The 13,326-nt window shown below is 41.7% G+C and overlaps 1 protein-coding gene across 1 annotated transcript in view; it reads left to right on the top strand.

The window, feature by feature from the left end:
• LOC137290463 (multifunctional protein CAD-like) overlaps positions 1 to 13,326 on the top strand; it is an 83,161-nt gene that overhangs the window by 39,604 nt on the left and 30,231 nt on the right. Inside the window, exons 34-40 of the mRNA XM_067821411.1 lie at positions 2,780 to 2,895; positions 3,533 to 3,748; positions 4,198 to 4,408; positions 5,089 to 5,130; positions 6,835 to 6,867; positions 10,502 to 10,656; positions 11,531 to 11,608. Coding sequence (XP_067677512.1) covers positions 2,780 to 2,895; positions 3,533 to 3,748; positions 4,198 to 4,408; positions 5,089 to 5,130; positions 6,835 to 6,867; positions 10,502 to 10,656; positions 11,531 to 11,608 — 851 coding nt within the window. The remainder of the gene's footprint in view (positions 1 to 2,779; positions 2,896 to 3,532; positions 3,749 to 4,197; positions 4,409 to 5,088; positions 5,131 to 6,834; positions 6,868 to 10,501; positions 10,657 to 11,530; positions 11,609 to 13,326) is intronic.

Raw genomic sequence — 13,326 nt, 5'->3', positions numbered from 1 at the left:
CTGTATGTATGATTCCTTGTCTTTCGCACAGACATTAGTTGGAATTTCATGGCTGAAATTTTCATTCATTAATTGTTGTAACTTTGCCTGTCAGGTGCTGTCTTCTTGCCATGTGGCTGGCAAGATTGCGGCCTTTATGGCTTTGTTTTACTGCAGGAAGTGTTTCGCTTGCATCTCACTTATTCCTGCGGTTTGCTTGTTCGTATGTTTTTACATACTGGGATGTCATAACCCGTTTTTGCTTGTTTCAGTCCAATTGGGTAAGTTGGTTTTAAGACTTTTAGTCTTTTTTCATGACATTACGCAATTATATGTACACACCTGTTGCTTGCATTTATCTGATACATGTTCTTTAGCTGGATTAAATGTATTTCGGCTTGATTTTGGCAATTTATTATTGCCAGTGCATTTATGTTTTGCTTGTGTGTTCAATTGTGTATGGCGAGGTGTCTCTGTTCTAAGAGCACGTTACCAAGGTACAGGGCATAGTGTTACAATTCCTACAGTCCCCCCCAGTGGCCTCAGCATGAACTTGGCTTCAGTTGCTAGGCAACGTGGTGGTGACGGTGAACATAGTTTGGCATGCACTTCCCATTCAGCAGGCGTTGGCACACCAGTGGTCCCACTCGGAGAGCTACGAGAAGAATCTGGCTATTCCCCAGTGGTTGATTCCCCACTTGCGGTGGTGGACTGACACCGGAAACCTGTCCAAAGGTTTACCTGTGATGACTTTGGTGCCGTCGCTCACAATCAGATGGTGATGTCCTACATTCTGAAGCAAGGCTTCACAATGTCTCGGTTGCTCCTTCAGGAGGTGTGGCAGTTTCTGCATTCAGTTCAGCATATCAGTTCTGCAATCAGTTCAGTTATGCCTGTCTATCTCCCAGGGGTGAACAACGTGCGTGCAGATGCGCTCTCACGGCATGTTCTAGCTCCCCACAAGTGGCTGCTCAATTGAGAGATATTTGGGATCATCTCCCAGTTGTTCGGGTCGTTGCAGGTGGACCTGTTTGCCTCTGGGGCGACAAATCAGATTCTGTTTTTTTTTGTTCTCGGATTCAGGATTCGAAAGCGATTGCCACGGACACCTGCCAGCTGGACTGGACGGACAGGGTGTTGTTGGCGTTTCTGCAAATTCCCCTGATTTCCCAAGTCCTGTCTCAGCTTGCGCCCCAACCAACGGGGCTACTAGTGCTTCTTGCACCTCTGTGGTCATTGCTACTGCAGCCACCTGTTCTATTACCACGGCGACCGAACCTACTATCCCAGAACGGCCAGTCACATCCCAATCCCTGGATTTAGTGGGTGGCCTGGCCTCTGTCCGGAATCGCCTCCAAACGAGCGGAATTGCTGCATTAGTTCTGTCTTCGCGGAGGGATTCCACGAATGTACAGTTTGAGGATAGATGAGCCTGTCATGCGCACTGGTGTAGAAATACAGGGATTCTCGATCCCTTTTCTTCGACTGTAGTTGAAGTATTGGAGTTCTTACAGTCTCGTTTAGAATCGGGTTTAGCCGCTTCTACGATTCGAGGCTGCTCCACGGCTGTTTCAGCCTTCCACATACCCGTCGAGGGTGCCTTGTTGGGACAGTACCCCCCGGTACAGCATTTTCTTGCAGGCATGGACATACTGCATCCGGTCATTAGACAGACAAATCCTCTGTAGTATTGGAATGGGTGTCCACTCCTCTCTTTTATGACTTGGCCAACCTGTCGTTACAACTGTTAAGTTGGAAAATGGCTTTTTCAGTGTTAGCGTCTTGCACGCCATGTCCTCAGACCCGGAACTTACTGTGTTCCATAAGGATCAGGTTAGCGTACGCTGACCGGATTCATACCGCCCTAAGATCCATCACTCATTTCATGTGAAAGCAACTATCGATCTTCTTGTCTTTATGCTTCCTGACAATACACGGCGTAAGGCTCATATATTGGACATTAGGAAAATCTCTTAAAGCATACATTAAGGGAACAGCTTTACTCTGTAAGGACAAAAGGGCTATTTTGCTGTTATGGCAGCGGTAAAGATGGTTGTCCAGCTAATACACAGACAGTAACCTGATGGATTGCATCGGCAATCTGCATGGCCTATATACATTAGGTCTTATCTCCTTAGGTTTTATTGAAAACTAACTCAGTGAGAGCAGTGGCCACGTCAAAAGTGTATGCCTTTGCTCTACCCATTGAGGAGATCTGCTCAGCGGCTATTTTGAGCCGTCCAAGCACAATCATCCATTATTACCAACTGGACAGACACTCCCGAGAGTGTGCTTGGTTCAGTCGGTCAGTTATCTGCAGTGGAAAGAGTAGCTCTGCTAAAGCTGATTAAGCTTTGTCAGATGACTATATCTGTCTGCACTCAGCAGTGAATGACTATCCATCTCCCATTTTATTTGTGGTGGTATTTGGTGATGTTTTATTAGTCCCGCCTTCCCTTGGCTTGGTACCTTACTTTCCTTTCCATTTATCCCGCTTAGCTTGCTAATGTGGTATGGACAGAGTTCAGTTTGGCGAGTTTCCCCTATGCCCAGGTCTCCAAACTTTGATTTGGGTGGGCAGTTTTTGTTATTTGGGGTTTCTCAATTTCTAGCCAATGGGCATAAGCTTTGTCTTCTAAGGAATTCATAACCTCTACAGGTTTGTACATTGTTTTACATTGTTCAGCAACATTTTTTTCAAACTGTGTATGCAAGGATTATTTAATAAAATGGTGATCTACATGTTGGTGAGTGGCATAAAACCCTATTCACTTACTTACTGCTGACACTGCTGTTGCAGCCCCCCACTCTGTGGAAGAAAAGGATGCAACCAACCCACCCCCGGGATTCCCCGGACTGGAGACCATGCTGCCCTTGCTGCTCACTGCCGTCAACGAAGGGCGACTCACTCTCGAGGTATGACGATACTGTGACATGCAGCTGCATATATTACATGCTGCTTCCATCAAACTGTCACTGTTCTTTCATACAAAAGAGCCCAGTTTGTCAGAGGAAATGCGATTTGGTGTGCGGAGTTGTGTCCCTTAGACCATGGCAGATTTGAAATAAGAATCAAATATATTTTGTGTGTACATTAGTCAGCGGTAAGTGTTAAACTCTTAACATCACATTCCTCCCCACATCTAACAAGCATCTTAGATGCTGTTCATTACAGTATGTTATCTCACTCTTTCTTACGAGGGATGTAGTGGTCACTTTCACTGATGAATCACATTTACGTGTCCCATTGTCTTGTGCTGAATGACTTATTAGTGTGGTCTAGACTCGTTGATTTGCTTAATGTTGAGATAACTGCGGGGTGTGGCATTAAACAACAAACTCACAGTAGTGAACTTCTCCACCCAGTACTGTTAGTCTCCTCTTGCAACAAGCATAGGTTTCTAAAGATCGATCTGATTCAGACCCTCATGAGTGAAGCAAACTGCAGAAGTGGTTCGTATGTTGCAGTAATATCACAATAGTGTTTAAATGTCACGTGGTTGATGCTATTGTCTGCTCTGAGTCCACAAAAAATATCTCCCATCCCTCACAGGACATCATCAGCCGTCTCAGCACCAACCCACGTCGCATCTTCGGTTTGCCAGAGCAGCCTGATACGTACATCGAGGTCGACCTAGATCACAAGTGGACGATCTCAAAGGCCATGAAGTTCACCAAGTCTAAGTGGACACCGTTTGCTGGGATGAATGTGGTTGGAGCCGTGCGGAGAGTTGTGTTGAGAGGGGAGGTGGCCTACATAGATGGTGACGTAAGTTACAGGCTGACACGCAGACATCCTTCATATTATCATTGGAATCTCAGGGGGATGGCTTAGTGGAGTGGTTAAACTATTTGCAGGAAATTCAGTAAGTTTGATTCCATCCATCAAAGTGCTACAAGGAGTTTTGGTTCCTGACGCACTTCATCTGTGCCTCAGAAAACTCTGGATTACGCCATACGTTTTCATGAAATATTACTGCCGAGATTGTTCTGTATGCATATCAAAGCAATGCCATTTCAACAGTCATAGCAATGACATTTCAAAAGTTTTATGATGCTAAAGTCACTGTGCAAATTGACTTCGGCAAATCTGTTTCCAGAGTTCTGGGTACACCAGCATCAAATACACTAATCTGGAGACATAATTTCTAGATGCCATGTCCTCGTTGGTGAATGTTAAATCAGTGAATGCAAACACAACCACCACATCTTTACCAGGTTTTGGCAGCACCTGGAAATGGCATTGACGTAAAGACAATACCCCAGCCAGCCACACCCAAGCAGGCGACAGAACAGTTGTCGGTCCATATCCCTACCATGCCTTCGTCCCTACCTTCATCCGAGCCAGCAAGTCCTCGACGGTCCCTCATGGACAAGTTCCCCCTGCCTCCCCGCCCCTCCCGAACCCTGGAGGGTCAGCTCCAGCCAAGTGAGTTTATATGTTGTCCATCCTGATTGTTGCTTCTGGTCCTTGCCTCATCTTGTGCTTTTCCTTAACAGTAAAACCGAGCTGTTAACTTTCAGGTTTGCAGAAGTGATTTGGTTTTCACGGTCATGTTTATATCAGAGAGACATTATCTAATCCTCCGGGATTGCGTGTTTGTGATAACTAAAGTATTTTTGTATTAATCCATATTGTATTTGAATTGTAATTTGAGATGCGGGCTAGTGTACACATTTATATTTTAAGTTTTCCCAGATAATTGTCTGTCTGAAATCTGATTACTTATCCAGAAGATTGCCATGTGACAAAAACATATGGTTATCTCCCTTCGATAAATGTTTTGAGCAGATCACTCTTTTTGACCTGATTTAGGATGGAAATCACATCAAACATCATTCCACAGTTCAGCATCAATGATACACAATATACTTTCAATAAAAAGTATAAATTGTTTCTTTCAGTTTGTAATGAAGCAGTTTTTATTTTTTCAATGCTTAAAATTTCATGTGATTGGTAATGCTGACCATTAATATATACCCTTTGTCTATCCTTGACTCCTGCTGTGTTATCCACCCCCAGTCAGCTTAACATGGACACTAACAATGTTTTAGACTAATTGTTTGACTCCTGTGTGCTGTCTGTGAGTTTTGAGTTTGTGTCCTCAGTCGGAGATTCCCCTGAACATCTGCACAAGGAGATGAAGCCAGGTGAGTGGTCTCCATTTTATCCATCACAGATTCACTTTGTTGCCTAGCAACAGCAATCTGACTTGTTATCAAACAGTAGAGTAGGAAATATATTTTTACTTATTTGTCACTTGTACTTGAAATGCAATATGTCTCCATATGTTGCTTAGTAACAGACTGTCAGTCATGATATTAGGTCATTCAATAAAGAGTTAAGTGGTAAATGCATGCGCTAAAATTGCAGTACATAGCTTCTTTATTGAGATGCTGGTATATGTACTGAGTTACCACAACCTATATAATTCTCTGTACATGGTTTTGTCCCTTTGCCGTAAAGGATCCTGCAATTCTAGGATCAATTTGTCGTGATTAAGATTCTATTGTGTCCACACCCAATTGGTGATTGTGAGTAAATGTTTCATCCTTTCCTCGCACATGCTCATTTTACTTCAATGACTCTCTTAGCAAGCTGGGCAGTGCGGTAGCCTAGTGGTTAAAGTGTTTACTTGTCACGCAGAAGACCCGGGTTTGATTCCCCCTGTGGGTGCAATGTGTGAAGCCCTTTTGTGGTGTGCCTTGCCGTGATAATGCTGGAATATTGTTAAAAGTGACATAAAACCATAGTGACTCACTCACACAATCCATTAAAGCAGTCTAAGACTGTCTCATGCCAACTGTGGAAACATATATTGATTGTGGGTGGCGTTTACTGTATCGTGCATTGGAGGGGGGGTTGTCTGCTGCTGAACACCATATGGAACAACTAAAAAATTTGACAGTGTATCTCTCTTTCTTAGCCTAATATGTCAGACTCATTGCACTTCCCAGCAATGCATGTAGCTGGATTTCTTTCAATAATTTCAAAGTATTTTTAATGATTTAATGCAGATATTTCAAGTGCACATTGTTAATCTAACAAGTAACTCAATGCTGTTTTTCTTCCTTATACATTATATTCTTTTTGTTGATTTACATATGTTATTATCAAATTTGGTTTAGGGACAAGGGTAGTAGTGTTGTCTGTGACTTCTGAACTATGTTTCTATCCTCTGGAATAAGTTAATTCGCCACAATATAGTTTTTCAATAGAATCGTTCATGGTGAATAGAGAGACTACATTAAAGGTCAGCAGTGAGTGATCCTTGAGGCTTCGGACCTGATGTGTCATGTGACCTCAATTATAGCATTCCATTTTGCACATATACTTAATTAACATACCAGTAATGCAAACTGATCCATTTAGCACAAAAATCATTTAGCAAGAATAGATCCTAATGTTTAGCAGTCAACAGAAGTTTTTGAGAAAACAAATGTTTGTGTTAACCGAGGAAAGGTATGATTCATTAAATTCTGTTTACACAGAAACATTTCTTTATCTAATCATTAAACAAAACTCAGTGTCACTAAGCCATTACTAGAAACAGTATTTATTGAGAGATGGAATGTTTGTGTTAATCTAAGAAAGAAATTAATGCTTTCTAAATTCTGTTCCCTGAAGAAACATTTCATTGTATAATCATCAAGCAAAAGTCAGTGTCACTTGCCAAGTAATTGAATATCTGAAATGAGTGGATATGATGTAAGTTATTTTCAACCAATGATAGCGGTCCATTTAATTGGGTGCCAGACAACACTATTTTGCCCTTGACCTTGTTTGACATTTGTGTGTGTTGCTTCACTAGTTGGCTAAACATTTGCCCCTTGATTTCCCTATCACCTCGCCAGCTGCTGTCTCTAGTCTTCTAGAAAGTCTCACAGGTAACGATGTAGTAGAACAGTGTAGTGTTGTAGTCTAGTATTGCTTATAGAGCACCAGCATGTCATGCACTCTTCACTCACATTCAGATCTCGGATGATTTTCAAACTTGCAGAGCATAGTTCATGTGGCTTTATTTTAGATCTCATTGTAGCATGTCTGCATATGATACAAAGTTACATTTTGTTTGAATGAACTTTCCAGTGGTTAAGGGCTTCGCTCATCTCGCTGAAGACCCGGGTTCGATTCCCCAAGGGGTGTGATACTGCTGGAATATTGCTGAAGTTGGTTTAAAACTAAACTCACTCACACGCTTACAATATAACAGTGAGCAGAGGATAGCTGAGGGCTTGGAAAATCGTCTTTGATCCGAGTGTAGGATATATGTACTGTATTCCATGTATCTAACGTCCTGAACATTATTTTGACTTGACACGTAGGAATGTATTTGCCTTGCATGAACACCTGTCTTTGACCTACATATGTAGTCATCATATGTAGTGACCTTGACCTTGACCAACATGAAACAGTGATGTGAACTTCTGGTGGTTATACTGATGTATCTTTGCATAAATGAAAACTATAATGGTATTCACACTTTCGTTGTATTTTGTTACTACCAATTATTCTGAAAATAATATTGCCTGCATGTTATGACTCGTGTATAAAGATCAGGATGTTGTTTATCCCCATGTGCAGCCATCCGCAATATTGTTGAGTAAACATGCATGTTGAATTACAGAGAGAAATGAATATTTTTCATGGTAAACTATAAACTACTATGAAACGTGTTTGCATGTATTTTTATTGCCTGTTGCTGTTGATCAGAAAGCTTTGCCTGGAACTTACTTGAAGATGAAATAGTACCCAAATTTAATGCAGATCCGCTTTTTAGTGGACAGTTCATGTTACTAACAAGTTCAAGTGGGTCACAATATTGATTTCTGGAATATGTGAGGATTAGGGAGGTTGGGTAGAGATTAAAAAATAGAACTGTGGCAGTCCTAGCACAATACTGCTGTACGTGTATGTATCATGTGTCCGCATCATGTCTGTATGTCTTGTGCTCTTGTCAGGTGTATACAATGTGTAGCCAATACGTCCTAAAAACCTTAATTGGCTGTGACCTCCATCTGCATGTGTTTTGATGCTGGCTTGGACCTGACTCCTGTAGAAGACCTTGTAACTGCCTGTTTGGTGTCTTTTCTTAAGAGGTGACTGAGGGGATGTGATAATTGGAACAGCCTGGCTAGTGCAGACCTGTTCCCTGATCTGGTTCAGATCTGTTCTCCCAATCCTTACTAGGTCAGGAGTGTTCTCTCCATCCTGACCGGTTCAAACCAGTTCTGCCAATCCTTAGTTGGTCATACAAGTTCTCTTCACCCTGACTGGTTCAAACATGTCCCAGTCCTTACTAGGTCAGGCCTGTTCTCTCCCTTCTGACTGGTTCAGACCTGTTCTCCCAATCCTTACTTGGTCAGGCCTGTTCTCTCCCTTCTGACTGGTTCAGATCTGTTCTCCCAATCCTTACTAGGTCAGGCCTGTTCTCTCCCTTCTGACTGGTTCAGACCTGTTCTCCCAATCCTTACTAGGTCAGGCCTGTTCTCTCCCTTCTGACTGGTTCAGACCTGTTCTCCCAATCCTTACTAGGTCAGGCCTGTTCTCTCCCTTCTAACTGGTTCAGATCTGTTCTCCCAATCCTTACTAGGTCAGGCCTGTTCTCTCCCTTCTGACTGGTTCAGACTTGTTCCCATAACTCTGACCATGTCAGCACCAATCCTGGAGCGTGTTCAAACCCGCAGGCTCTTGTCCAGGCACACACAAACCATCCCCACTGCTGCCTCGCCAAGCAAACCAAGGTGGTGAGCATACATAATGTCATTAAAAAAAACCCAAAACATACACATAAGAAAAGCAAGATTTTATAAATGTCAACTTCTTTATTGTGAATAACATGATGGTTCAGAGCATATGTTTGCTCCTTCATCAGGAACTATGTCAGTCATCACCATTCGCCCCAATCTGTAACCTCCAATAAAGAACAAGAAGCTATTTGGTTTGTGACGGAATAACATGAGTTGGTCACAAATGGTTTATTGTAAGAAAGCATTCGCATCCATTCAGGACCGATGTGAGCACTCGCGGTTCTGAACACGCCTCAGGTGTGTGGCAAGGACAGGTAACTCTGACCACATGCTGGAATTACTGAGTCCTCAGGCGAAGGTGGGTAATCCGTTTTGTGAATCCTTTGCTAAAATTCCAGCGTGAGAAAGCAGGGTTTGTTGGAAGTTTCAAACTTATGAAGGTTTGCATTTTTTGCAGCAACTTAATGTAAGCGTAAGAGCCACACCATTCCTCTTTATTGGTCAAGTGTATCAGTATTTTATTAACATCCAGGGAGGTTCTTTTACTCTGCAATGTCATGACAGAATGAAAGAAGTTTTTATGTGTGTATGGAACTTCTATTTCAGTTCTGGAATGTTTGCCATAATTTGCAACAGACTAGGTGACAAATACCAGCATTTGAGTTGGTCATAATGATTCCCAAGATTTCTAGCATATCCTCCTGTGGAGTAGACTTTGGAGAGACTACAATCAGCTTACCGGTAGCTTAGATCCATTGCACTTAAGAGTAGCCAGTGTGGAAGTCTTCATAAAATACGTCTAAGTTAGAAAAGAAATTCAGTTTTCAGATTTTAATGAAACTTTGTTAGAAATATGTTTTTATTTACCCCCCACTGTGCGTTAAGCGTGAAGTGGGGGATACAGTATTAGGCTACGTACATATGGATTGGAATATCTTAAGAACCATTCACTAGATTCTTTCCATATTTGGTACCTAAGTTCATCATAGTAAAAGACAGGTCTCAGTCATGTTTGGTGACATTTACCTTCATTTCAAGGTCACAAGGTGACATTGACCTTTTACCCTTGTCAGTGAGAGATCTCAAGAACCATTTCCAAAATTTTCTTCACATTCATCACCAGTCTTACTCTTGGGAAGGTGCAGGCCCAGTCGATTTTGGCGATCTTCACTTAATGTTCAAGATCACAGAGACACTTTAATCATTTCAGCATGTTCACCTGCATGTTAACCTCGTCAACTCGATGTCTCGAGAACTGGTCACTGAATTTTCTTATTCGTCACCAAGCTTCATCCTGGGAAGCTTCGTCCTTAACTTCGTCTTAAACTGATACCTTCATTTTCATTACTTTTTAAGTTTAATTTGATAATTTGCAGCAGGGGATTAGTGACAATACTTGTTATAAAGCATATGCATCTTTGATGTTTCAGATTTTTGTTGTTACAAAACCATGATTGTTTGCCATGCAAGCATTTTCATGAAACTTGTCATATAGCTTATTGTAACCTAATTGTCTTGCAGTTAGTTAGTTTAATGCAGTTTTGGTGTGACGGATATGTATGCTTGTATTGTTGAAGGTGAATAGCTTCTACAAGTAATATCTTCATTTTGTATCACCTTGAATCACATGTTTCTATAATAAGTCATGATAAGCGTACAACATTTGCGCCTGATAGATGTATGTGCAATTACGATAGCTTTTGTTTCGTTCAGACCATGTCTTGTGTGCTGACATGCCAGTAGTCATGACAACAGAGTTGTGTTATTACAGATTTGTATGGAGGTCATGGCGACTTCCTCCGCAAGGAGCTGCCAGTCACCCCTAGCCAACACAGCCACGCCTTGCAGCCTGTGGGACTGCCTCACTACACCCCAGGGCTCACAAACCACCATGTGCTCACTGTCATGGGTTTCAACAGGGAACAGGTAACAGACGTACAGTCACGTCACTCTCTCCTGAGGCTATGAATGTATGTGTTCACTCACAGAAATGTTTGGTCATATCAGAAGTCACTGAAAGTGAGGAGATGTCGTGCCAGACTAACATCAGCTTTCTGACTGTACTAGATCATGGAATTTTTTTACAAATGCTACCTGCAGAGAAGGTGGAAAACATGTAGAATAATATACAAATGTGCATTCTACAGGAAGGTCTGTCGTTGAACCCGTGAAGATCCAGTTTACACTTGATCTTCAGTAGCTCATGCTTGTTTTAAAAGGCGACTAACAGGATTGGATTGTCATTCTCGCTGACTTCTTTGACACGTCATTGTACCCATTTGCATAGAACGATGCTCATGCTGTTAATGACTGGAATGTCTTGTCCAAACAAATCAGTTTGTAAGAAGGAGTAGGCTTGTCTACAGGTTACTTGTTACAAACCACTTTTGAGGGGCTAAGAATAAAACATCATATTGCTTAGTGTAAACAAAGAAGAAAAGACAACTTGGTCAGTGAAAACAGTGTTTGCAATGAAACATCACTAGACAAGTTCTTATTTGTGTTTGCTGGGTGTTGCTTTTTATCCAGGGATAGATTACTGTGTGTATACAGAGCTGGCAATAGTATTCGTCTGTACACATCCTTCCCCACGATCTAGTGGTGATTTTATGTACATACCTAGTTGTATTTTTGATTTGGGTGTTATAGTTGAGGTTTTCACCTATGATGAAATGTTTGTAATTAGTCGTTCAAATCTAATTTTTTGACTGTTGTATGCTACTACTGTAGCACTCACAGCCGTACATTTCATCACAAATGTTGATGTTTGTAACTGATAACAGTGTAACTCTGTCAACAGCTTCATCAGATCTTCAATCTTGCCCACAACTTCCGTGTTGCGGTGATGAGGGATCGCCCACTTGACTACATCCTCAAGGTCAGTATGTCCACCTTAATTTTACTTTTCTGACAGATAGTCATCTCAGCCTAATGGAATTCTTACTCCTGTGTCAAGGAGTTGGGTGCTACCCACAACTTCCGTGTTGCGGTGATGAGGGATCGCCCACTTGACTACATCCTCAAGGTCAGTATGTCCACCTTAATTTTACTTTTCTGACAGATAGTCATCTCAGCCTAATGGAATTCTTACTCCTGTGTCAAGGAGTTGGGTGCTACCCTTGAGGTTAAAGAAGCTTCCTTGGTTCCTTGAGGTCTGTCACAGTGCTTAAATAATTGTCGTAGCCAGTTCACTCAAGCATGTGGTTTCTGGAAGTAGGTTCTTATTTTGTAGCCAAACCACCGTAGAAAGAAACAACACTAGTATTCATCTGAGGGGATTTCATGTTAGAATATGTCCTTGGTTACCTTTGCTGGTGGTAAGAAGTGACAAGCCCATGAGGTGGCTGGTCGTAATTACGTGGATTGTCGTTCATGCAGCAACCTGTAAAATTTTGAAGTCTTGGTGTAAACTGAACCACTGGGCCCAGATTTTCGAGGCTCTCTCTCTCCAAGCTAGGATAGTCGTAAATCTCATACATTAACATTAAGTTGACATGAACATTTATGGTCCTCCTTAATACAGCCATAATATTGTTAAGTAGGGTTTTAAACAACAGAAAAACAACACATTCTTTGCTCCTTGACCACAGAGCAACAGCGATGGTTTGATTGTCATGAATCTGTTAAAGTTACAAAAACGTAACCTGTCTGTGATCTATGTGATCCTGTGTCAGTCTATGATCTATGTGATCTGTGTCAGTCTATGATCTATGTGATCTGTGTCAGTCTATGATCTATGTGATCCTGTGTCAGTCTATGATCTATATGATCCAGTGTCAGTCTATGATCTATGTGATCCAGTGTCAGTCTATGATCTATGTGATCCAGTGTCAGTCTATGATCTATGTGATCCTGTGTCAGTCTATGATCTATGTGATCTGTGTCAGTCTATGATCTATGTGATCCTGTGTCAGTCTATGATCTATGTGATCTGTGTCAGTCTATGATCTATGTGGTCTGTGTCAGTCTATGATCTATGTGATCCTGTGTCAGTCTATGATCTATGTGGTCTGTGTCAGTCTATGATCTGTGTGATCTAAGTCAGTCTATGATCTATGTGATCCTGTGTCAGTCTATGATCTATGTGGTCTGTGTCAGTCTATGATCTATGTGATCTGTGTCAGTCTATGATCTATGTGATTTGTTTCAGTCTATGATCTATGTGATTTGTTTCAGTCTATGATCTATGTGATTTGTTTCAGTCTATGATCTATGTGATCTAAGTCAGTCTATGATCTATGTGATCCTGTGTCAGTCTATGATCTATGTGATCTGTGTCAGTCTATGATCTATGTGGTCTGTGTCAGTCTATGATCTATGTGGTCTGTGTCAGTCTATGATCTATGTGGTCTGTGTCAGTCTATGATCTATGTGATCCTGTGTCAGTCTATGATCTATGTGATCTGTGTCAGTCTATGATCTATGTGGTCTGTGTCAGTCTATGATCTATGTGGTCTGTGTCAGTCTATGATCTATGTGATCCTGTGTCAGTCTATGATCTATGTGATCCTGTGTCAGTCTATGATCTATGTGATCTGTGTCAGTCTATGATCTATGTGATCTGTGTCAGTCTATGATCTATGTGATCCAGTGTCA

The sequence above is a fragment of the Haliotis asinina genome, chromosome 7 (assembly GCF_037392515.1).
Source record: "Haliotis asinina isolate JCU_RB_2024 chromosome 7, JCU_Hal_asi_v2, whole genome shotgun sequence".
NCBI classification, from domain to species: domain Eukaryota; kingdom Metazoa; phylum Mollusca; class Gastropoda; order Lepetellida; family Haliotidae; genus Haliotis; species Haliotis asinina.
This window is presented reverse-complemented; position numbering and strand designations above follow the sequence as displayed.